This window comes from Brienomyrus brachyistius, chromosome 10 (genome assembly GCF_023856365.1).
Source record: "Brienomyrus brachyistius isolate T26 chromosome 10, BBRACH_0.4, whole genome shotgun sequence".
Classification (NCBI taxonomy): Eukaryota; Metazoa; Chordata; class Actinopteri; order Osteoglossiformes; family Mormyridae; genus Brienomyrus; species Brienomyrus brachyistius.
Genome location: NC_064542.1, coordinates 13,018,900 through 13,044,326, shown reverse-complemented (window position 1 = coordinate 13,044,326; position 25,427 = coordinate 13,018,900). Strand labels below are relative to the sequence as shown.

Sequence of the window (25,427 nt, the reverse complement as noted above, 5' to 3'; positions counted from 1 at the left end):
AAGTTCAGCAAAATCTTAAACAGACAGAAAGCCGCGCCACAATGGCCACAGCGGACAGCATAAATAATTAATTACAGCACCCCCCCCCCCGCCCCCATGGCTCCTGTTCTGCGGCTTGAGCATGGCTGGAGTCGGGTTTCACTGACCTGGGAACAGATTCCCAGCATACAGGGTCTGGGAGGGCAGTAACACCGTGCTGTCAGTGTGAGTGTGTCAAAGAGAGAGGGCGTATAGCGCAGTATGACAGACGAGCGCGCAGACTCACCGCAGTTAGCAGGCGGCTGCGCGAGGACAGCGCATGACGCAGTGCCAGCCGCACAACCGCATGCAGCCGTAGCACCGCCTCCTCCGCGTCCCGCTCACTCCGCATGGCCTTCGCCAGAGCCGCCAGCCCCTCCAGGTAGGCCTCCCAGTGGGGCTGCACCTGGGCTGCCCCCCCGAGGCACCCCTGCATGAGGGTGGGGCAGAGGGTGGGGCAGGGTGGGGCCAAGGACAGCCCCAGACAGCGGGGGCAGAGCCAGAGGCGGAGCAGGGCACGGGCGCAGTCCCGGCCGGGCCGCAGGTGCTGCGTGGTGTTTACCACCTCGATGCCCAGGTTGAGCGCCTGCAGAAAGGTGCGGGTGGCCGGCAATGAGCGCGCCAGCCGCGTCATCATCAGCTTGGGGTAGGAGCCAAAAGCCCCGGTCTGCACCCAGGCGCCTCGCAGGCACTCCTCCAAGACTGCTGTGCTGGTCCCCGCCCCCTAGGAGGCGTCTATAGGTCGCCGGGAACAGCCGGCTGAAGAAGGCCGTCACCATATCATCCACATTGGCGTCTGAGCCCATGCTGTAGAAGGAGATGTCCAGGAAGAGCTGCCCAACCGCTGTGTTGGTCCCGCCCCCAAAGCTGGGAAACTCCGCCCTCAGCATGGTCTGGGTGGAGTTATGGCCGTGGCGAAGCACCATCTCAAAGGCCTCTGCAGAGAAAAGAGTGGCGAGGCAAAGATTAATCACGCGTCATTTTTTTTACACTTATCAGACCCTTTTTATCCAAACCTGCTTGCTGTGCTTCGTTCACGGTGGCTAAGGGAGACATTTATCAGCCGCACAACAGCTGGGCTCTGAACCAGAACTCTACAGACACAAACCCAATTCCCCAGGCCAGGTCTGTACCTGATACTCCCTTAGTGAAAGGAGGCCACATAACTACCATAGAGAACAAACAGATTAATCGCCTTGAAGCCGCTCAAAATACTAATTAGGGCAAGTGAAGTGTACAGCACACCGATAAAATCCCGCTAATTCGCACTTCTGTTTGAGATTATGGGGTTTGGGGCGCTGAGTAAAGACCGCCATTAAATGCCGGCCTCCATGTGACCTTCTGAAATCGGAGAGGCGTGTTGGGAGGCTGTTGAGAATTTAAAAGAAGTGGTTAAACACTGATCTGGGGCGCTATGGACCAGAGAGGCTTGTGGAAAAAGACAAAAAAATAACAGACTAATCCCAAGAAAAATGAAAATGCTTCAGTAAGTTGCATGGAGGGAAAAACCAGGGGAATTGAGGCAGTGATTTTAGACGCTGACTTACTGGGAGCAAGAACTGCGAAGAGGCACGAGCTGAAGGTAAGGGGAGGGGCCTAGGGGTCAGAGGTCACACTCCATCGCTAGCTCATTCATGCAGCTACTTGCGTTAGCCAGAGAGCAGCAATGGGCACTCGGGCATCGCCACAGAGAAGCCCACATGCTCTGCCTGACCGACGGCCAGACGAGGGGCTTATCGCTCCGTGTCCGACAGAGCCTGGGGCAGCCTGTCACCGGTGGCTAATCTACTGCTGTCACTGTGGGGGAAGGAACCAGGGACCGGCACGCGCACACACACATGCACACACACACACACACACACATAAACACACACATGCACACACACACACACACACACATAAACACACACGCAAACACACACACAAACAGTGACAGTCCACAGCACATGCGCAGTGCTCTACGCAGATGTGAGATGCGTATAAATCCAGCCCTTAAAAAACTAACACAGATACACCCCAAACACAATCATACACTCACATAAATGAAAATCAGCACAAAAACACAGAAATATAAACGTGTACAAGTAACCAGTTTCCTCCTGTCAGTAGTGTAACAGTGGCCTGTTGCAGAGGTGAAAGGAGTTTTGGATGCTCTAGAGAAAAACAACAGTCATTGGACTGAGGCAAGGTCACATGACCACGTGAGTCACTCAGACAGGAAGGAGGGGTGCGGCTTATAGAAGTGTGGGAAGGTGCATTCATATCCACATGGGGCGGGCTCTTGAAGTTAGGGGTGTGGTCTTAATTAGCATGACCCCACCCCACTCACAGAGGCTCACCGACAGATACAGTCAGGCATTTCTTCATTTGCTCATTAGCTCATTTCATACAGAAACACACACAAACACACAAACATCAAGCCACACAAAGTGACCCAGGCGGACCCCAGTTCTGCCATCAGCCCGTCTGAACGTCCAGGTAGGTTCCCAAAGGTTGGTACAGGGTTCGGGTCACCCCCACAAGAACTGTACCAATTTGGTCACGATTGTGGTTCGTCCGCTAAGCATGAACCAAGAGAGAGCACAAGTGGGCTGTCAACCCAAATCAAATGAAGAAAGATCAGACTTCTCGCGAATCTTACTATTCCCTGGGGGGACAAACATTAAATAGCTGTAGGCATGTGTGAGAGGAAATCAGCACAGAACCACGGTTCCACTGAGCACAGAACCAGGCCTTTATCATCTTATCACCCTGCAGCACCGAGGTTGACTTGGACGTTAGGCTGACCCTTGTGTAGCGGCTCTGACGGACTCCCATTCCGTTCTCCCTCCTCTTTCCCCCCCTCAGGAATTCCTGGAGGAGCTTTCCAATCTTGGGAGAGCGTGACTTCACTAGCAGCACTCGTCTTCTTATCCCTTTATTAATTCCCATCCGTCCATCGTGCAGAAGCGCTTTTCCAACACCGGGTCCCGGCGTCAGTGTCTCCAGATTCCAGGATCTGTCTATGACTGGGAGCAAACCTACAGTCAACATGTCACTCAGAGCTCCTCAAACTGGTCCCCAGGGGTTCCCAGACAGTCCATCTCTGACAGGAAACTGGGAGGGAGCAAAACCATGGGCCATCTGGGGTTCCCCGAGGACTGGGCTGAGAAATACTGCTTCAGAAACTCCAATTCGCCACCAAGGGAAAGCAAGGCGGAGGCCCTTCCAAAGGCATCGGCGTGCTTTGGCGTGAAGTCAGCGTACCGCGACTCTGATACGCCGAGTAAAAATAACCAAACTAAGGAGCCATTTGAACAGGTGGGCTGCCCGCCTGCTACCTCCCAGGCCCCGACGGGCTCCCATCGCACCTCCAGAAAATGATGTGTCTCCTCACCTTTTTTAGGGTTAACATGCTGTGCCAAGTAGAGCATGCATGCGTCTGCCATTAGGAAGGAGCCTGAGAGGTTTACACACAAACACACGTTTGTACTCACATCTTTGCGGGGATCATCCGTTTATTTCTATGGGAAAAACCCTAATCCCAACAATAACAAGCTTAACCCCAACCCAACCCTAATCTTTAACGTAAGTAACCAAACAAAATACAAGACTTTTGGTATTTTTTGATTTTTTGACTGCAACCACAGATTCTTTATAAAATTGAATTTCCCCTTGTGGGGACCCCAAAAATTATGGTCCCCACAATGTTAAAATTACAGGTTTTTATCACATTGTGGGGTCAATCGTTCTCCACAACGTAATGCATATCAGACACCCCCCCCCCCGACACGCACACACACACACACACCCTCCGCTTACTGGTACACAGGCTCTATAACAGTAACAAATAAAATGTGAATAGAAGCATAAAATCAAAATAACAGAAACCGTTCGTCACCCTTCTTCCGAAGCCGTGAGTCTCACTCCCCAGCCAAGTGCCATACTGCTGTATCACAAAGTCAGAAAAGCGAGGAATTGAGTCTCTCGCTTAGCGCCAGGGAGCCGCATTAATCTGCAAAAAGGTAGAGATCTGCTCCCACCCAGTATTATAGTGGCCGCGCTGTTTAAAGATGTCGGCGAAGTTCGTTCTCAGCTTAAGGGAAAACAGAAAATGTCTCTTTAAATTAGGGAAGAGCGCTGTGAACCGCACAGGAGTTTAACCGCAATCCCCAACAGCAGCGGCGGGATTTGAACCCACGCCTCCTCTGGGACCTGAACCTAAATCCAGCGCTTTAGACCACTGAGCCGTGATATCAAAAAAATAGAAAGGGCTTTTTCAGCAGTATCTCAGCGGTTACGGCTGGATATACTTATATAGAAAGGTATGCCATATTTCGCTGTGACCCTGGTGTTACAATAATGGATGGATGGATGGTGCTGCATTTTCTGTCATTCATTCATTAAACAAAACTCACTGACCTATAGTAATATCACTTAAATGAGGTACTATCATTAACATTAAATTTAAAAGAATGAGACTTTAATGAATGTTTTTACTTCGGTAGGGTGGTCAGGTGGGCAGGTGGGCCCTTCCCCTTGCCTTGACACCCACACGAATGTGCGAAGCCTCCTTTTTTGATTAATCTTGAAGAACTGAATGGGTTCTGACACAGTTGCCTAAAATATTACTTTCACAGACATAAATGACAGAAACCTGGTAAACAGATATCTGTCCGAAGACTGACTGGATAATGACTGTGTATCAGCCCACGACAGCTACAAATATTATGTTCTCTTTGACAAAGTGATGAAAGAGGGTCCTTTGTCTTGAAAAAAATATATATCCAGAGTATAAAAGCGAGACACCTACCATGGGTTGCAAAAATGTGCAGTCAGGCAGTTGTTAAAACGGAAAAGTTATCACCCCACAGACAAAAGAGCGACACAATGAGTGCAGTTAGATGAAAGCACTCCTCTGAAACCCAGACAGATTTACTAAATTTACTGATGTACTGGGTCATTACAATGTATTCTGCTTTAAGCTAACTCTCTGTCCAGAGTTCTCTTGGGATTGCATGCTTGGATGTGATTGGGCATGCTCAACTAAATGAAAGCCATGATTGGCCGCTTCGGGGATTTGGCTCCTCCCTTAAAGTCAGTGCAAAACAGAATCATAATGAGGCATTCTGGGTAACAGGATGCTGTTCCCAGGCCTATCCGTCACCAGGCCGTACCCCCATTATCCCGCCCTGACGGCAATCATCAATAAATTAGCCAAGCAATGAAGTCGATCAATTTCCCTGACAAAGTACCACCTCCAGCCTCCCGGAAAGCTGATAAAAAAAAATAGCAAACCCACTTCTCCTGGGTTGGAAGGCAGCACGTCAGCCACTACCGTGTTCACTGGATAGCTTGCTCACTTCAGTCAGCGACCCATTGGTCAAGGTTATTCTGTGCCGTCCCATTAGACTCCTGTAATTGGCTAGTTGATGAGGTACAGGAGCTTGAGGGGGTTGGGGAATGGGGGGGTTCAGGAATTCCTGGGGAGGACTGCTTTGCTGGTCAACCCCAGACATCATCAACATTGCGCAGACCTGCAGACTGGTAGATGTCCCAAGTGAACTAGTCCAGGCATCTCCAGGACTGTCTCAGGAGTACATAGACCAGCATGGGCACGGTCTGTATGCATGCATACACAACCACACACATGCACGGTCACGCCTAATGCCACACGCATGCACGGTCACACCTAATGCCACACGCATGCACAGTTGCACTTAATGACACACACATGCTCACGCATCTGAATGTGCTCTGATGTTTTCCATACAAGCACGCTTACTTTACCGATACACTCATTTTATATACATATAATGATAACTGGTAACAAGCAAAAATATCTATTAAGAAAAAAAGGAGGAAAAAAAGGAGGAAAAAGGGTTTTGTTTTACAATATTTATCTAGCAGAAGCTTTTTTCCAAAGCAACCTACGTTTTTTTTTTCGTGAAAACGGGGTCAGACAATCCCTGGAGTAACTGGGGGTTGGGGGTCTTGCTCAGGGCCCAAATGATGAAATTATCTGGCCAACCCTGATCACAGACACGGTGCCCTAATGCACTGAGCTACATGGACTGATGTCTGTCTTTCAGAACTTGCTGTGTTTGTGGGTGTAGAGGAACATGCACTTTTAGCTTCAGGACTGGATCTGGATCCTTACTGGCAGCATTGCAGGCCCTGTGGCATCAGTCAGAGCTGTTGGAAAGTCTGACGGAGCCTCACACCACCCTGAGAACAGTGCCCTGAAGACGCAGGAGCGCGTGGACACTCCTCGGGGGAAGTGGTGTGAAGACCACGCCGCCGAGGACGAAAGCTGGGTTACAGTCTGACACGTGAGGGCCAATAGGTCCAGCACCCACGTACGGCTCAGCTGTTATACCCTTAAGCATCATCTAAACCAGGGTTCTCAGCTCGGTCCTTGGGGAGCCCTAAAAAGTCCATATTTTTCCAGGAGTTGGAAGGAAGCAGAAAGGTGGGCTGTCTGGGGGTCCCCAAGGACCAGGCTGGGAAACACTGATCTAAACCAATTAACTAAAAACTGTTAGCTTCTCTAACAAGTCCTTTTATTAGCTGGATGATAGACATTAATGGAGAAGAAGTACAGGGCAGGATGGTTAGAGTAGAGAGAGGTAACCGAAGAGACACTGAGGCGAGGTGAGTCAAAGTCGGCTTTTCAAAGTCAAAGTCAACTTTACTGTCACTGTGCTCATGCACGACGAAATGAGGTGGGAAACGAGGGAGGGAAGCGGGAGAGGAAGAGACTCAGCACAGAATGTTAAAGCCTGCACGGAGACACAATATATAACACAGAAGGTAATTGGGTGGCACGGGGTCATGTGACCTGGACTCACCAATAGGGAGAAGCAGTGACATAAGCAGAGGGGCTCACACTGAGGCCCCTCAGATGTCAAGTGACCAGGGATCACGAGTCAAACCTCACCAGCGGGTTCACAGGAGGAGACGTGCGCTAAGGTGATGAAGGAGGACGCGGCAAAACTGGAGGGGCGGTGGGGAAGGAGGGAACGCAGATGAAAGACAGGAGGAATTTTTTTCATAGTCACACAGCTGCCAGTCTCTCTCTTTCTGTCTTTCTCGCCATTTGTCCTTCTATACCACCCTGCACAATAGGGTCCCTAAAATATACACAGGCTCCCCCCATATTAATTCAAAAGCTTTCAAACCCTTGCAGAAAGAGATGGGGGCCACAAGCCTCTGACCGGGGCTGTTTCAGGTACAGACACATCCCGCATATATAATAAATCAGCCATTTAATAAAGTAATGAACCGACGACGAAGGAGAAAAATTCCATCCCGTTTGAAGTTGGAACTTTAAAGGAAAATAAAAAAAGAAAAAAGAAAGAAAAAAAAAACGAGCGGGAGGCTGAGTTTAAGGGAGAGAAGCAGGGGGATGTGAAATGTTTTTGAAGTTCTGGAGGCAGATGTGGGCAGAGAGGAAGAGAGGGAGCAGCGGAGAGATTTAGGGGGAGAGAGAGGGAGAGAAAAAGGGAAGATAAACTGGAGAAGGAGGCTCAGTCGTAAGGAAGACTATCTGCCTTCTCGGGGCTCCGAAGAGCCAGAAGATGGAGGAAAGACTCTCTGTCCTGGCGAACCTGGAGCTGCCTACTTTCACGCCAAATAAATTGCCTTTTATAAAATGTCAGAGCCATCAAGGGTAGGTAAACACCCACATCGTTTTGGCATCGACTCGCGGACAATGAGCCGAGCAGACAGGAGCATCTGACCCGACAAACGCGACGGCGGAGGGGAGGCTGGTTGCCGCGGGCGAGTGAGGAAGCGACCCGCCGAGATGCAGCGCACGCTCGCCCCTCTATCCGGAATCGCGGGGAGGGAGGGAGACTCTCGTCCTCAAAATAACAAATTTGCCCTGAGCTCACCGTCATCCCAGAATCCTCCAGTGCTCCTGGGAGACGAGACTCGTGGAATGAGCAAAACATCGGAATTTGTCCCAGTCTGTCGTAACTGAAGTGAGACATCTTTGTCAAACAAAATAAGACTGATTTATTATAAATCAATCAATTAAAAAACTGAATAATCAATAATGTATCCATTTCCTCTTTTACATTTTTTCTTTAATTGAGGTTTTTATTTATTTTGCAGACTCTTTCATCCAAAGCGATTTACATTTCTTTGAGAAAGCACAGTCAGCCATTCCCAGAAGCAAATGGGGTTAAGAATCTTTTCCAGGGGCCAAATGCACAGCATTTTAACCCACTGAGCCTCACGCTGAATGTAATGTTCTCTATATGCCTATTTATATACATATATATTTGTATACATTTATATTTATATATATATATATATATATATATATATATATATATATATATATATATATATATATATATATATATTATACACAAAATTGCCCATAGGTGTGCATGTTTGAGTGAATGGTGTGTGAGTGTGCCCTGCGATGGGCTGGCCCCCCATCCTGGGTTGTTCCCTGCCTCGTGCCCATTGCTTCCGGGATAGGCTCCGGACCCCCCGCGACCCAATAGGATAAGCGGTTTGGAAAATGGATGGATGGATGGATATTATACACACACACACATAATTATTATTATTATTTTGTTTCTGGGTAAAATCATTTACATACAGTTTCATACTCAGTTATTTCACTGTTTTATTGTTCTGTGGATCGTTTACTTTTCCCGGATACCTGCAGGGCTTCTGCCTAACTGATCATTCCGAAATGGAATTTAAATAAGTTCCATCAAGAAGGGAAAGAGAATTTAAGCTGGACACGGATGGGGTCAAAACGATCCCGGAAAGCTGTAGCAGGCGCTCGACCCATCCGTCCCCCAGCGCACGACCATGGCTGAGCAGAGCGGGAGAGAGCTAACGGACGAGTGCAGAACATTTAAGGAGGAGAGAAGGAAGGAGGCAGCTTTAATGAACAGATCATTGCCATCCTCCGTAACTGCTTGTGCAGCGTAGGGTCATGGTGAGCTTGGAGCTCATCCCAGGAAGAGCGGGACACGAGGCAGGAAGCAGCTCAGATAGGATGCCAGTACAGAGAATGTGCAGAGTGGAATTTATCCAGACTCTCTGGACCTCAACCACACCATCGCCGTAGATCCGAGAGGCGGCAAGTATCGCGGCGCTTAAGGGCAAAACGCGACCGGTGCCAGGCGGAGGTCTGCAGAGGGGCTCAGCTGCGAAAACTCCAGCTAGAAAAACCGGCGAAAAATTAAAGTTTCTTTCAATTTCGAAGCATCAGAGAGATTAAATGCGAAGCAGTCTTTGGTGGGGGGTGGGGGGGCATGGCACACGCGTGACACTGATGAAAGGCACCTTTCTCACACCTGCAGAGCCAACATTCGAGCACCGAAGCACGTGACTCCGGCGAATCGGAGCCAGCGCTTGGATCAAAGCCCAGGCGGGCTCGTGCCCTCGTCTCTTACCTGCTAATTAGCATAGCCGTCCCCCACACGAAAAAAAAACTCCCCCAATTCCTCTTCACCAACCTCTTCCATCGTCCTCCCCCGTTTTCCATGCCCCCGTAATCCATCTATCTAAAAAAACACGTCCCAGGTGAAATGACAGTGTACTGTTCATCAGAAACAATAGGTGAAAGGCAGTTAGTAATCTACATTTGAGGGCCACCCCCCATAGCCAAGTGACCGCAGCCAGCCAGACAGCCCATTCCCCCATTCCCCAGGCTGCCTGGACCCCCCCTCCCCATCTTAACTGTGTTCCCACCCCCCATCGTTTCACACCTGGGCAAAACATTAATTATGATCAGTGCTTCTGTTGGTGAAGGTTAGAAACATCCTTATTTCCTGTTCTAATCATGCCCCCCCCCCCCACATTTCCCCCTTTTCTGTCTCCTCTTCCTGCCTTCTGCTTTCAGACCCAACAAAAAAATCACTGCCACCCAGATGCCTTCCAGCAAAGAGGGGGTCCGTGTTCTGGAGATTTCTGGGACGAAGGGACGAGGAGGCTTAATTAATCCAGTAGGTTGGGGGCTGGGATTGTGGGGGCGGGGCATCATGTGCAAACGGGTACGGGTGTCCACGAAGCTCCTTAAATAAAGTCCACTTGGGCAAAGGCATTAAAGGCCAGCGGCAAAGCAACTGTGGGCGTCCTTGGCCTGTCGGAGGCAAAATTGTGTAGTTTGGGGTCGGGGGGGGTGCAGTTTGTGTAGAAGCAGGCTGTACGTGAGGGTTAATGCACGACAGGCTGCACGTGAGGGTTAATGCACGACAGGCTGCACGTGAGGGTTAATGCACGACAGGCTGCACGTGAGGGTTAATGCACGACAGGCTGCACGTGAGGGTTAATGCACGACAGGCTGCACGTGAGGGTTAATGCACGGCAGGCTGCACGTGAGGGTTAATGCACGACAGGCTGCACGTGAGGGTTAATGCACGACAGGCTGCACGTCGGCTGCTTCTCAGCCTCTACAGCTGTGCTTTTGAAAACGTATAATGCCCGGCTTTTTGTAGATTGCTGCACTAACACCGTAGTTGCTACTCATTTAGATAACATGCTTGTACCTAAAGACATATTTTCATGTTAACGAGATTTAACATGAAATTTATTAGTAGAATTACTTTCTTCCGCCAGTGATTAAACATTTCAGTTTAGTTTCCATTGATTTTAAATTGTGCTCTATGCTTGGAATTTTAAGTAACATCAGTTAGATTTAAAGATTTTAATCGCACATTGATTTACTGCTGCGATTCGCCTGGCTGGCACTACGTGCATGGTTATGGAAAATTAATCGACACCCATCTGACCAATCAGATTCGAGAATTCAGCAGCTGTATAGCACAAGTAATAATCTGAGGCCTGCTAATAACCACAGTGTCGCCCCAGCAGAAGACAAGCCAACAACCCTAATGGACAAACTTGGGGGCGACGGGGTGGCATATATACAGGTGGTGGTGTGGGCCTCCGCAGGCTTGGATGCTGCGCCTGTGATTGGAGGGTCACAGGGTCGGCGGAGAGATGTCACCAATGAGGCACTTAACCCTGAATCACTCCAGGGATCGTCTGACCCAGTCTCCTCAATTGTACATTGCTTTGGATAAAAGCATCTGCTAAATAAATTAAGCACGATAAAATATGTACGTCACGTTTATTTCTGTCCACGCATCAAAAATACTGAGAGGGAGGCGGTAGGAAGCGAATGGAAAACACACCCAGATATTACACATCTATTTGCGAGACGTCGGTGGTCCTGCTGGGACACTGGGGAGGAGCTTAAAAGGACCCCCCCCCCCCCACCACATGCCGCTGGTATTTAACCGATGCCACTCATGTGTTTTTTACCTGCATGCAAGCGACCAGGTTTAAAGCACAGAGAGAGGCATGGAAAACGGACACTGCTTTGCGCCTGGATTCACAGAATGTATTTAAGAATGTGTAGATCGAAAATGTGAAAAAAGATGTTCTCTTCTTAACTCTGTCAGACCAGGGAAGCTTCCTCTTTTTTATTTGTTTTACAGGAGTTGACGGATGAACCTCTCCTCTTTGTGCCTGAAACGTCGGGGAACATTGGGAAGTTCAGCTCCAGGACATAAATCCTCACCAGGCTGGCGGAACGGGCCGCAGCCAGCCCTGGGATTCTCCCTCCCCTCTGAGAGCAGGACACCAGTGGCCCAGCCAACAGGAGCAGGTTTCCATAGCTACCAGACATCTGTATCTATGAGGAAGTATGAGTTCAGCAGAAGTACAGGCAGCCGCGGTAACCATATACAAAGGCGACATCTGCGCAGCGCAGGCACACAGAGACCTGAACTGGGTGGGAACGCAGTGCAGACCAGCATTGGCTGCTGCCCCCTCCTCCCCCCAGAGAAATACAGTGCTGCCGGATGATGTCATAATGAGAAAACCTTTAATCGACCTTAACCTATTGTGACATAACAACATGGTACATCTGTTCTAATTCAGCTCACTCGTTTAATAAAAACATCAAGCGGGCGATGAGACTGTCTATTTTCAGCGTTCCCTGTAGACTTCTGCTGGGTGTGATTACCTACAGCCTCCCCATGTCGTCGAGCCCAAAAGGTTGCCAAATCGAGCCCCTTAATGCGCCTGCTGTTGAACCTTTAAACTGGGTACGTAGCCTTAACCGCTTTGACTCAAACTGTACGATCTCTTAAAAAATAAATTATGCAAATCGCTTCTGACAAAAGTGCTGGACAAGCACCACTGTTGCGTTATTAATAATGCAACACAGTAACAATTAGGGCCATGGGGAGATGCATGATCGGGGAGAGCGGCTGACCCCTGGGGACGAGGACAGGGGGGGGGGGGGAGAGAAAGGGGGGTTTGGGAGGGCAGAGGTCCCCCTTTGGAAGAACGATAGGAAAACGACAGTGTGCTACCCCCCCAAGGAAGAACGAGAGGAAAAAATGTAGGAGAACAAATGCAGCATCGCAAACAAAGCAGGAAGGGAGATCAGAAAAGCTTCCTCCAGATTATCTCTGTATTTGCTCCTTAGAAAAGATACAGATGCTAAAATATTTATTGTCGCAGGCAACCGTGTGTGTGTCAGGAGGAATTTGTCTCAAAATTAAAAGTTCGCGGGTAGGGGAGGGGGCAGGTTAGGAGATGCATGACAAAGATGGGAGAAGCCATGTACATCGTCGTTAGCGGGACGTCGAGGGAGGGGTTCGGGGAGACCTGGGGTAGACGGGAGACGAGAAATGGAAGTCAAAGGTGTGATGGGCAGAGTGAGTCACAGATGGAGAGTGACTGGGGGGAGACTGGTTTGAAAAGATTGATGATGCTGTGAAGCTCGGATGTCGCTGGAGAGGAGTGTGAGCCAGTGTGTGTCTGTGTGTGTGTGTGTGCGCGCGTGTATTGTGGGTTCCGATCTACTACCAGTCTGAAAGAAACCTGACTGGAATGATGCATCATTCACCACACGCACCACCTTCACACTGCCCAGTCTGACACTGCGCCAGTGTCCATCCTCCTCTCTACACCTTCACACTGCCCAGTCTGACACTGCGCCAGTGTCCATCCTCCTCTCTACATCTTCACCTGTCATTACACCCGGCACCTCAGACCGGCTCTGCGTAGCCAGGCGCTCAACCCCCTACACATCAGGCACACGTTTACTAATACGGATATCAGAAAAATAATTGGTGGAATGTTTTATGGGACCTTTGGAAAAATGGTGCATCGTTTGCTGCGCAGGATGAATGCAGCTGGGCTTCCATGGTCTCGTTCCGGTTATAAATAACGGTCCAGCTGACTGTCCTGATCGCAGCCGATATTCGCCCGTATTGCTGTTAATAAACAGGGATTCTTCATTTTGCTTACCCTTTCTTGTTGGCTGGCTGTTCTTCACAGAGATTTATGGTACACATGTATGACCCTGGTGTAAGTCTACAATCAATGGCTGGGTACCAGGTCAGGGCATTCCCCCCTCTCCCATTCCCAGACCTTGCTGCGTTTGTGTTCAGGGACAGCATGTTCAGTTCGACTGGTGAGTGCCACCCACCTCCCAGCTGAGCCCCAACATGGCTGGGGGTTCACTGCACCGAGGTTCGTGAGAGCGGATGAACCCTGGGTAACTGCCCCCCACACTTCAAACTGTCAACAGTTTTCTCATCTCACCACATGGTGATTAGTTCATAGCCCCATCCGTGTTGTTTAACCCATGGAGGGAGGTCGCTCTCATGCTCTCCGTCCCAAATGACAGTGACGCACTGGACTCACTGGACTGGACTAAAAGAAATAGAGACCTTTGGTAATGTTCCTCTAGCTGAGCAAAACAAGGCATGACCCGTTCTGGCAGTAACCCCTGGCAACGGCACAGCATGGCACGGGGGGAGTCGGGACCCATAGCTCACCTGCGTTTTTCACTGCTTACTTCCAGCCAGTTTACGAGGAGTGGGTGACAGGGCCATTTTCAGGGGGCTGAAGCACCCTGGGCCCGGAGCGGGGGAGGGAGGGGGCATGTCTGCCCTAGGATCCGGCTTTGACCATGGGAGAGACATGATCATTTTGACAGAAAGACACACAAAGACATAGATATAGATACAGGCAAACCAGCCAAACACACACACAAAATACACACATAGCATCTCTCCGCTACAGGTGTCTCTAACAACGGAATTCTGTCACCTTGCTGAATTTCTGCGAAACAGACAGACAGGCCGAGTCCTAAACCTCAGCGCTGCTCCCTCCCTTGTCATCGAATGTCCCCCCAAGCATCAGAGAGCACTTTTGAGAAACAGACACACACACAAACACACACACACACACACACACACGCATGCATGCGAGCAGGAAACACGCAGCACAAAAGCGGCTCATGTATCATCTCGGCTTATTACGAAAAGCCGTGGCCTTCAGCCTGATTCGCCCCACTGCCGCTTTCATTCGGGGAAATCGCTGAACCAGACCCTGAAAATGAGTCACGGATGCGGCGGGAGGCAGAAAGGGGCAGAGAGAAGAGAGAAAGCCGTGCCAGAACGAATCAGCATCATCGGCATCATCATCTTCACCCCTTTCACTGTTGGCAGGGATCACAGGCTGAGGTCCGTCACACTGGCTGCAAGTTCCAGAAGTACAATGAAAAATCGCTTAGAGGTCCAACAACAATCCCCCCTGGGGGTCTAGCCCTCATGTCGATCCGCTGCAGCCAAGAGAACTTCAACGTGATGTCCGCAGAAGTGATCTGACAGTAATTATTTGCAAAATACATTTTTTTTAATCTTTGGAATAATTTTTTTCTAAGCTCAAAACCCTGACCTTAAGTATCTCAGGACTGAGTTCTGCACTGATAAGGGTACAACGACTTCCTGCGCATTTTCAGGCTTCATTCTTCCTTTCATCTTTTTCCAGAATCTTTTCTTCCTCTGAAAACACCTCATCGCACCCTCCCACCTCTTTTTATTGCTGAGGGTCCTCTTAGCTATTAAGTAGATCACACCAAAACTCGTTTTCCAAAGTCTAGCTCGTTCTGGGGGATCTCTAGAGAGTCCTAAGCAAGCCAGCTGGGAGATTAAATGCCTGCAGCGTGTTCTGGGTCTTCCCTGGGGCCTCTGCCCTGTGGGACATGCTCAGATCAGCTCTCCCGCGAGCCGTCCAGGTAGCTTCCTTGTGAGGTGCCCAGAACCGCCTCCACTGATTCCTCTCAAGATGCAGAACCTGTATTTCAATGCTCCTCTAGATCTCTTACTCACTATCTTACCCTTTGCCTTGTTGTGAACAGTGTATCCAGCAACCTTGCAGGAAAAACCTCTTTTTGTTCACTTGTACTCATGACATTGTTCTTTCCATCGCTACCTCACAGCTCTTGACAATAGGTGAGGACAGGGACAGGGATTGACAGGTAAACCGAGAGCTTCATCTGACAGCTTCCCTCACGGCTTCACCTCCAGAGACCTCATTGGTGTCCTGACAACTGTGGTCACCGGATCGATCCACCTGCCAATCTCTTGTTCCTTCTCACCGTCACTCATGAAGATCCCGAAATGCTTGAACTTCCAACGACAATCTAATTTCTTTCCGAAAGGGCGACACAGCCTCAGATTTAAAGGTGCGGATTCCCATCCCCGCCGATTCACACTCGGTATGAAACTGCTGATGAGTGCGCTGGAGGTCCTAGTTGGATGAGGCCAGAAACACTCCATCATCTGCGAATAGCTGGAGTGTCACTGCTATCCCTATATACCGGCAGCCCATCTCACCACAGCTGCGCCTTGATGTCTATGAAAAAAAGGAGGGGAGACAAGATGCTGTAAATGGTTTCGATTTTGTGCCAAGAATATGGACACAACTCTTATTGCATCCATTCAGGGACTTAATAGCAGGCAGGGGTGACCCCGGTACAATATATGCCTGTAGCACTTCCAAGAGAATGTGCCAAGGCACATGGTCATATGACTGCCATATGTCACACGATCGCAAAGTACACGCAGACTGTATTCCTGCAGTGTGCCCCCGCAAACACTCACACAGTTGAGCGAGTCGGTTTACCATTTCATGGCTGGGCCAAAATGTGCGTCGTTCCTCCTAAACTCTGGATTCCACCAAGGAGCAGAGCCTGCTCTCCAGCATGGGCTTTCCTGGGGAGATTGAGAGGTCAGATCTCCCTGAAGGAGGAACACACCACTGGTCCTCCTTAATAATAATAATAGCGATCGCCATCCCTTCCTGCTAGGCCAGAGGTCTTGAACAAAGTCCATTCAGATCCAATGTCCCTGACCACACTTGGTACTTGGGAATACTTTTTTTTTTTTTTTTTTTTGGGGGGGGGGGGGGGGGGGGGGAGTAGACTTTGTCTAACAAAGAAGCTTCAGCTAAACGTTCAAGAAAGTCCTATCTGTGTAATCGCGGTCCATCCAGCACCGTCGTTCATTGACGGTCTTTGTTGGACCGCAGTTGGTCTGACCTCTTCTCTCAAACCTATCCACTAAAGGAGACCCAAACAGAAACTCCAGCACAAAGGCTTACGACCATCACAGCACACAAACCCCCCCACGAAGGTTACGATCCTTAGTGGGGTCTTCCGAAGCCGCTGAATCCATATGGACAATGGGCAGATACCAGCATTAAGTTCATTACCTGTGTCAGGGAAGCGTTTCCCTTCCTGTCGTCCACGCCCACTCTCAATCTGTCCGCCCCATCCCACCGCTCTCCGCCTGGAGGCATTTCTCACCGCATCCGCTGCGGGATGGAGCTTAGCCGCTACCCCAGATTAGCCCACCCCGCCAAAAAGAAATGCTTTTGTCCAGGTCGGTGTTGTCACCCCATAGAACACAACAGACAGTCCAATCTATTGCACTAGTGCATAGGGTAGGTTACTGGGGGCATTTTCGGGACCGCAGAATATACGGTATAGAAATAAACAGCTGTGGCCTCACAAACCCACCCACTCACAAACCCACCCGCCTGTAAGTCACCAATTCACAGATCCATCAGCCAAACAAAAGTTAATAAGGACCTTAAAGACATTTTGTCAATAATAATGATATTATTTAATTTACTTTATTGATATTTTACCAGACAATACTGGTTAGGATGAGCGGCTGGAAGATAGATGGACAGATATTACTTTAAATCTGGAACACGCAGCACTACACCATCGACAATTAACAAGTCTCTTCTCGCAGTCCGACCCGACATTATTAAACCAAATGACTTCTCGTATAAACAGCTGCGGCCACTAATTTATTGCGGCACAAAACCTATTAAACAAATAAACTGAGCAAAATGTCACTGATTGCAGGCTGTTTCTACAGTAAATGCTGGAAACCAGCTAATGAATTCCAGGGTCCCACGTGTGACACTTAAATTCATTACGCACCGCCTCGGCCCCCACGCACCATTCAATGGCAATTCAGTTAGGGCCTCTTGAAACGTACGTCTTCCAGGGAGGAGTGATTCTTCACGTCTGCTCAGCCAGTGAAATCGCCTTCCCCCCGATCAGTTTTTCCTATCACTGAGGCGTGTGAGTGATCCACTCTTTCCGTTGCCGCGGAAATGCAGGGATGTACAAACTGCTGCATCGCCACTACGACCAGAACCTCTATGCATTCATTTCCCAGTGCATGTAGGCTGCCTGTTCATCGTTTGTCTCATGTGGAATGTTTGTTAGGTAGCAAATATAAGTAGCAGTCATCCCTCACTCTCCCTTCCCCTAAACTTAGTTTTTTGCATCCTTGTGATGGGAGGGCGCCCCGTCCTGGGTTATTCCCTGCCTTGCGTCCACAGCTTCTGGGATAGGTTCCAAACTCCCACGACACTGCACAGGACGAGCAGGTACAGAGAATGGAAGGATGGGCTGATATTTTGTACTAGATAAATCATTTCATAACTCCGTCTTTAGCACTGTAAGGTCTATCCCGTCATGAGCTTTTCCCCGTAGGTTCGAGAGGAACTTCATATCATTTAATTGCGTATTTGGACATAGCTGGGAGAACAGTAAAGCTTTCTGTGACTTGACTTGTTGCGAGTCCCCATCGCCGGTGCTTTGACGGGTTGAGGCACACGCAGCCACGGATGGGGAGGCGGTGGGGGGGCCGCTGACCGTGTTTTCACGACAGATGGCGTGGCGGTTAAGCAGTCGCACCCCAAGCCAAGAACTTCCTGGTTAACATCCCAGCGGAGGGGGTTGTGCCACTTCCGCCCTGGGGGGGGGGGGCGCCGTTCCTGGAATTATGTAATTATGTCCACCGGCACGGAGACAAACACAGACATACCCGCAGCAGATGATGTAAGCGCCCGTAAGTAATGTGTGACAGGGGGAAGGGGGGGGGGGGGGGGGGGGGTTTGGGGGGAGTCAGTCACTCTCTGCTGCTGATCAACCCAACAAGCGAAAAGCGCGGAGCCTAACCCAACCTGGAGGGGCAGCTCTGGAGCAAAATGAGCCACCCACCACTGGGACGCCTTCCAAAGAGAACTGGTCAGATTCGTTCCAGGATTCCCAGGCAGTTTAGGTGAGTGGGGAGGAGAACCCTGAGTTAAACCCAGCTGGGCTAGCAGATGGGGGGGGGGGGTAGATGGGGGGGGGGGGGGTAGAGTGATAAAGTGAGATCTGTAAGGCAGCCTGCCTTCCTTCCAAGAGGGCATATGCTGCTCTAGGAACAGCTGCAGTGGAGAGTAACTGCTCAAATATTAATACTGTAAACTGAGGCCCAAAGGACCCGGGCAGGCAGCACTGTGGACGCCCCTCGGGTCCTCGTGGAATGATCCAGAGCACACGGTGCAGATAGATGCTCGATATCCCCACCCAATCAGGCTGAAAATTTGGTCTGGTACGTGTGCATATGTGCACCGAAATACAAAAATGCAAACTTGTACCCAGTCAAATTCCTTCATTTGGAATTGAAACTGTTACTCTCTCTGTCCCTTTCAGTCTCTGAGACGAGACTTCATTAGAAATTAAAGGTTCCCCAATCTGGAGAAAATCAATACTAACATGATGTTAGTTAACAAGTCTCACACAGGCCCCCATCCGCCGCCACAGCGCTAAGGACTAAGTGAGTGACAGGCACCTCCTCCCCTTTTCCTGTTGGAGATGCAGGCTTTTGTTTAATCAGCATTAATGTGTTTCCATTTACCCTTTCAGAGGATGCAGCTTTTATGAAGGCTACCTGCCCGGAACATTCACAGGACGCTCTCATCAGCGTTACATAAGCGCAGCCCCGTCCGGGCTTCACGCGGCGGCCTGTCATCGCTCATTACCCAGCATGCACAGCTCCATGAGGACCGTGTTCTGTCGAGCTTAAGGAGGTGCTATGGACCGTCAGAAACAGTGGCAGTGTGGAGAGAGCTGCAGACATTGGGTTGGGGGGGGGGGCTGCTTTGAGGTTTCCCTTCAGATGAGATTTTTGAGGCAAGCCCCCCCACCACCAGTGTCCCATGCAGATCCACTGTGATTATCCCCTGTACATTCACACACTCTCATTATCATATGCGATTCGCAAAGCTCCTGGAATCCTGTGAGATGTGGGGGAGGGGGGGGGGTTTGTTGCTTTAAGCAGAGAGACCCAGAGGACACCCCCATTTAAACCCTTAACAAATGAAAGTCTATCTAATTTTACATCATATTCCTCCAGTCTGAGAGGAAACTGAGAGAACCTGGGAACTGGAGTGGAGATTTAACAAGTTAAAAAGGATAAAGGAGAGATAGCGTGGAGGAAATGGGGGGGCAGAAAATGGGGGGGGGGAGAAGATGGGGGTCACACCTGGGATCAGGCAGCGTGATCTGCGACTGTGATCTGGGGGGGGGCAGGAGCAGGGGAGATCTTAGGATTCGTTGAGGTTAAGGGCATAAGAGGGGCTATAAGTGACAGTGGGGGGGGGGCAATCAGCTTGCAGATGGGGCCAGTGGCTTTATGGCCTCGCTTATTTATACACCACTGACCAGGAGCTGAAAGTTAAACGTGTATCATTAGTAATGAGACTGTTCTAGTTAGAATGGAGGCTGGAAGGGTGGTGCTGGAGGCATGGCTGACGTGGGAGGGGGGCCAAAACCGGGCTTGGCTGGGGGGGGTTTAATGGTGATAAGACGACCTCGGTAGAGAAAACCGGGCAGAAGTTTCAGAGATCAGCTTCCACAAGCCACCACAGAACCAGGGCATCAGTGAGCGGCCATCGATCCCACCCCCCACCCCCCCAAAGGCAGCAGGGGGGAGGACGCCACTGCAACAGGATGCTAATTGAAAGGGCAGCGGTATCAGCAGAGCCCCGGCCGCTAATGGAAGCCGTGTCAGTCGCCGTCGTGCTCATGCGGGCCGGACCCCGGCGCCGCCTCTATAAAAGGCAGCTATTTTTACGCCCCCGCCTGGCGCCCGCAGTTAACAAGTGACACAAGGGAGAAGAAAAAACACTAAGAGACGACTGCATCCTAATGGGGGACAAAGTGGCGGGGGGGTGGGCGGAACCAGGCAATGTCACGCAGGAGCAGAAACTACCAGACTGGGCTGCCGTGAAATTTTGGCCACCATCTGGAGACGAGACGCAGCGCAGCCCTATAAGAAAGGATCGGGGCTTTGCCCCCCCCACAAGGGGATTACCCTGCACAGTCAGTCAGAGACCCATTTAACCTGCAGGTCACCTCACCAGGTCAAAACGAGCACGGACCCCACACTGTACAGAAAATGACGCACTACAGATATTAGCTCATCATCTTTTTTCTCAGGCCGACTTCCCAACTCTTCTGTCGGTAAGAAGGCCGTCCGACTGTCCGCAGCATGGTGGTCAGCTGGGGCGCGACTTTCTGCGGAGCTGCGGTGGCAGAATCTCACGTGTTGTTGTGACCGTAAGTGACTCACTATTTGTCCAGGGTACAAGTTCCGAAAAAAAAGTGAAGATGACAAGAGAAGGCATAACTCACTCTGCGCGCTTATATGCACAGCATAATAGTTTATAAGGGTTCATATACGTTCTCCTGTGTGTGAGAGGTAAGAATTCCACAGTCGCTTTGTTCTGCTGTCGGTAATTTTGCTAATCTGGCCTTTTTTTCCCACCAATCTTATTCTGCTTCTCTGTGCTCCCCAGTGCTGACTCCACTACTTTGAGGCTCCCCCACCCACGCGCGATTACTCAAGCCTGAATGTCACACCGGGCTTTTAAAAACACACACACACACACACACACACACACACACACACACACACACACACGGACAACCACTTACACCCTAAGTGATAACGCAAAGGGGCAAGCCTGGTCCTTCCAGTGGGAGCAATAAGAGAGAAGAGATTTAAACCCATCTGCAGATGCGAGCAAAGGATGAGCTGGATTACTCATAATCAATGGCGGTGATGCCAGGGGCACCCGCGTGGCTCGGGGGGGGGGGGGGGGGGGGAGAGAGCTGGCATTATGGCCCATAAAGGGCGAGAAAAAAAAAACACTAACAAATGGTGGTCAAGGACTCGGCGAGAGCCCCGCTGTCATACCCTTCAGATACACACTCAGCCTAAATGCCTTTGATAAAGACATCCAGCTGGTAAGAGGGCAAACTGTGAAAACAGAAAGAATAAATCTCTTAGCTGTGTCTGACGTCTGGAAGAAAAGCGTCTTCAAACAGCAGTCGGTGGTAATGTGGGAAAAAGAGCCGTGAAAAGTCAATTTTGAGGGGGGGGGAGAAGATGGACGTTTCGCAATAAATGAAAATATCAAGTTTGGATTTGAGAGGGCAAAGGACAAGATACCATGGTGCTTGGCAACTGTCGTCGTGGTTACTGGATTCCAGAACGTGGCAGACTGGTGTTCTGAGAAGGATGCTGGTGCATTTTTGGGAAACAGGAGCACGTGGCAGATTGGGATGCTATCCTGGTAGCGCTGTGGCAAGGTAAATCTGCCAAGAACTGTGAAATTTCCCAAAATAAGAAGCAGCATTTCAGACACTCTGCTCTGGGAGGTGGTTCCCCCCCCCCCGTAAATACCAGTATGTGGCAAAGAGGGGATGGGGCAGCAATGAGCAAGGAAACGAGTGGGGGTCAAAAGGCTGAGGTCTGAAGTCAGATCTGAACCCAGCATGTACCAGACCTGCAACGGCTTTCTCCTTAAACATAAGCAGGCGTAGCCGATCCAGCAGAGCAGCCGATCTGACCTGGACAATTTAGTTCCCATTAATTTACAACTCGCCCCCAGACAAAAGAAAAAACAGCAAAAACTAGGTAACAAAGAAGCTGCCAGTCCTCTCTGATAACGGTAAGAACCAGAAAGCCCCGGCATCCTGATAACTACAGGGCTTGTTACGTGATCCTTGTTAAGATGTCCGGTCCGGTCCGGTCCGGTCCCCGGCGGTAAGCAAACAAGCTCCACCACGCTGAGTCTGCCAGGCTTCAAGGCCGGTCGTGGCTTAAGCGCAAACACCTGGACGGCAAGGAGGACGATTCGGTCCGGTGACCGCAGGCCAGTCTGTCTCTGGAAAAACCACAGAGCCGCTGAGGATTGATTGGCAGAATGCGGAACACGAGGGGAAGGGTAGCGGACGGAAGGACACACACTGGACAAATATTTGGCATAGCCATAGTTTCAACAAAGTCAAAGTTCTACAAGGAAGGACGGACGGGCGTCTCTGTGGAGGGCAAACTCTGTATGGGCATCACATAGCGACCGGCTGGTAGCACAGCTGTACCAGCTGCCCACTTCTAGAACATTCCACTGGCAGAACCACGGTCAGCCAGCTCTAAAGTGCTTCACGATTCACAGATCTCTCTGCCACAGTTCTTTTCTCTTAAGAGTACAACAGCCTGGCCCCCCTCCTGGAACCTGAATCTGCCTCGCGGTAAGAAATCGAACCATTGCGCCCCCTACCTGACACACCTTGCTAGGACATGGTCTGTGGTATGCCATATAAGGAAAATTAAGCGACAAACATGCTGTGCAACAAGCCTCTCACCCCCAGCTACAAACCACACCGGAATGGAGTTGAGGGATGTGTGTTCTGATTCATAAAAAACGAGGAGGGGGCATTTAAAGAAAACTTTAATTTTTGGCTTCTGCCTCCACGGTTCTCGCCCCTCATGAGTGCTGACGGCTCTCAGAGGCCTGGTGGCCCTGTTACTGGGAGGGCTGCCCACCTGGGGAAAAAAAAAAAAAAACACGAGGATCGGGGTGGGGGGGGGCGTATGTCACTAGAATGGAGGGGACGCCAGTTCATTAGCTCGTTCTCACACGCCGATTTGCTGGTGAATAAGGGGGGCGGCTCGGAAGTAGTAATCCATTCATCACGCTGTCATGTCGACCTCCTCGCAGACATTCTAATGATTGCAACTCATTCTCCCGGGGTGCTTCTAAATCGCAGATCAGTAACCGCCTGAATCGCACACGTCGCAAAAGGGGGGATTAAGTGTGAAATTCTTTTAGAAAAGGTTGGCAGCCAGAACAGCAATGAGCATCCCCCCCCCCCCCAATCAGCCCAGGTTAGACTGAAGGTCATGTGACCTCCTCACTCCGCCGGCTGAGTTATAACTGAGGCTCGCGTCAAGTCGATGGGTTCGGGTTATAAATTCACTTAGGCTCACTTAAGGAGCGTGTTGTGCAGAGACTCCCACAAATTAGGGGCGTCGTCCTCGCTGACGAGCAACACGGAGCACCGGAATGCTTAGCTCATTAGCATTTTGTCCGCGTCTGGCTCAGTGATTCACTGGCCCTATCCAGAGAGCTTAATTTTAATAACGATCCGGCTACTCTCTCCTTCAAAATAAATTGTCCCCTGTGGATTAAATGGAAATCAAAGGGAAAAATACATTTATTTATTACTAGAGTTTCAGGTATTCATTTTGTTGGTCTGGCAATTTTAACGGCATGAATTGCAGCCCCCACGTTAGTGTATTTGAAAGTCAAACAGAATGACATTTCAACTAAAATTAATCTTCATTTCTTTCTTGCCTTCCCCAGGTTTAATGGTCATGTCTTATTCAGCTTCACCTTTTCTTTGTCACGTATCAAATATCCTCTAAGCCGATTTCTCCTGCTCTCCTCTCTCGGCGCATAGGAGATGTATCTGCTATTTCTGTCATCCGCTGCTTTCTGTCATTCTTTATTTCCCCACGTCACATTTCCTGCTCAAGCTGTTCTGTCACCACTTAACAAATAAATCCCATAACTGGACTCCAACGGGTGAACTTGGCGTCTGGGAGCCGTGAGATGCAGCTTAATTAATTAAAAGTTAGGAGTTCTGCTGCTCCACCACCATTCGGAAATGTGACTTTTTTGATTCATCGAGCAAAGCACAGTGGGTCAGACATGTTTCCAAGGCGCTCTGAATTGAGAAACTAATTGGCCTGACTGTCACCCCCCCCCCCCCCCCACCCAAGCAAGAACTGAGGAGGAGAGAATCTGTTTGTATGTAAGTTGGGCAGATTGGAGTTAAGAAACAAACCTGTGTTTGTAGTTGGGCGCTTGTTGGACCTTTGGCAGGGTGATGGCGGTGGAAGAGGCTTGGGTTCGAGAGAGGACGAGGAGAAGGCAGAATGTGGGCAAAGGAGCCCTTTGATCTCCGGCAGAAGCGAGAGAGCAAAAGAATAAAAGATGCATCGGGAAGAACGGAGGATGGGGAAAAAAATAACAAAGCATTCACTCGATACTCAGAGGGCCAGAGAATAAAGACAAGAGAAGAGGAGAGGAGAGGAGACCTCTCGTCATCTCGCTCCCTGGACGACTCTGGAAGTTCTTTTGAGCTGATCCCTGAGACAATTAGTACTGAGCCGACTCTAACAAGCCCGTCAGAACACCACAGCGGCCAGCCCTCAGGTTTGCTACAGCGAAGCTATTCCGACATGCTGTCTATAAAGCCGGTAATTACGCCCGTTTGCATCCATGATGCTCTTATCGTGGCTAAGTAAACAATGAGTAGCTGTTTTTGCATCCCGTTAAATTAAGCAACACTACTGTCGAGCTCAAGTCCCTTTGTAAATAGAAGGAACTGACGTGTGCAAATGTGATCGAATGCTAAACACACACACACACACACACACAAAATGGTTTGACCAGTGTAGCTTAAGGCAGCCATGGTAGCAAAACATCCTGACAGAAACCAGGTGACCTTCTGGAGGTGAACCGTCCTCTGGTTGTGGCCCACGCATCTGTTACCTTGGAAGACTGCGGCGTTCTGCATGATGAGCAGCTTGAGCTGGGCGCTGGCCGCCTGCAGGTTGGACTCCATGTTCTGCCGGGCCACTGCTTGGTACCGCTCCTCCATCTTCCGTGAGCAGCAGCTCAGCCCTTTGGACTGGCACACCTGTAGGTCCGCACCTGGCCAGCAGAGGGAGCACATGAGTTTATAACCAGCTACGTAAATCTTCCGAAGCAGTTTCCTGCTCGTACCATGGGCGTCGCCGCCATTAATTCTGAGGGGGGGCGTGTGAGCGATGGGTTTGATTCTTAATTCTTTTTATTGTTGCCCTCGCGTCCCTCCCTTGAAAAATGATCTGAAGGCGCCGCTGCTCAAAAAAGGAGGGTTGTGCAAACGAATAAAAATT

The 25,427-nt window shown here is 50.0% G+C and overlaps 1 protein-coding gene across 1 annotated transcript in view; it reads right to left on the bottom strand.

Moving 5' to 3' along the window:
- Window positions 1–25,427, bottom strand: part of gpc3 (glypican 3) — a 55,783-nt gene that overhangs the window by 22,980 nt on the left and 7,376 nt on the right. The window contains 3 exon segments of the mRNA XM_049029789.1: window positions 266–736; window positions 738–955; window positions 25,039–25,200. Of these exon segments, the coding sequence (XP_048885746.1) occupies window positions 266–736; window positions 738–955; window positions 25,039–25,200 (851 nt within the window).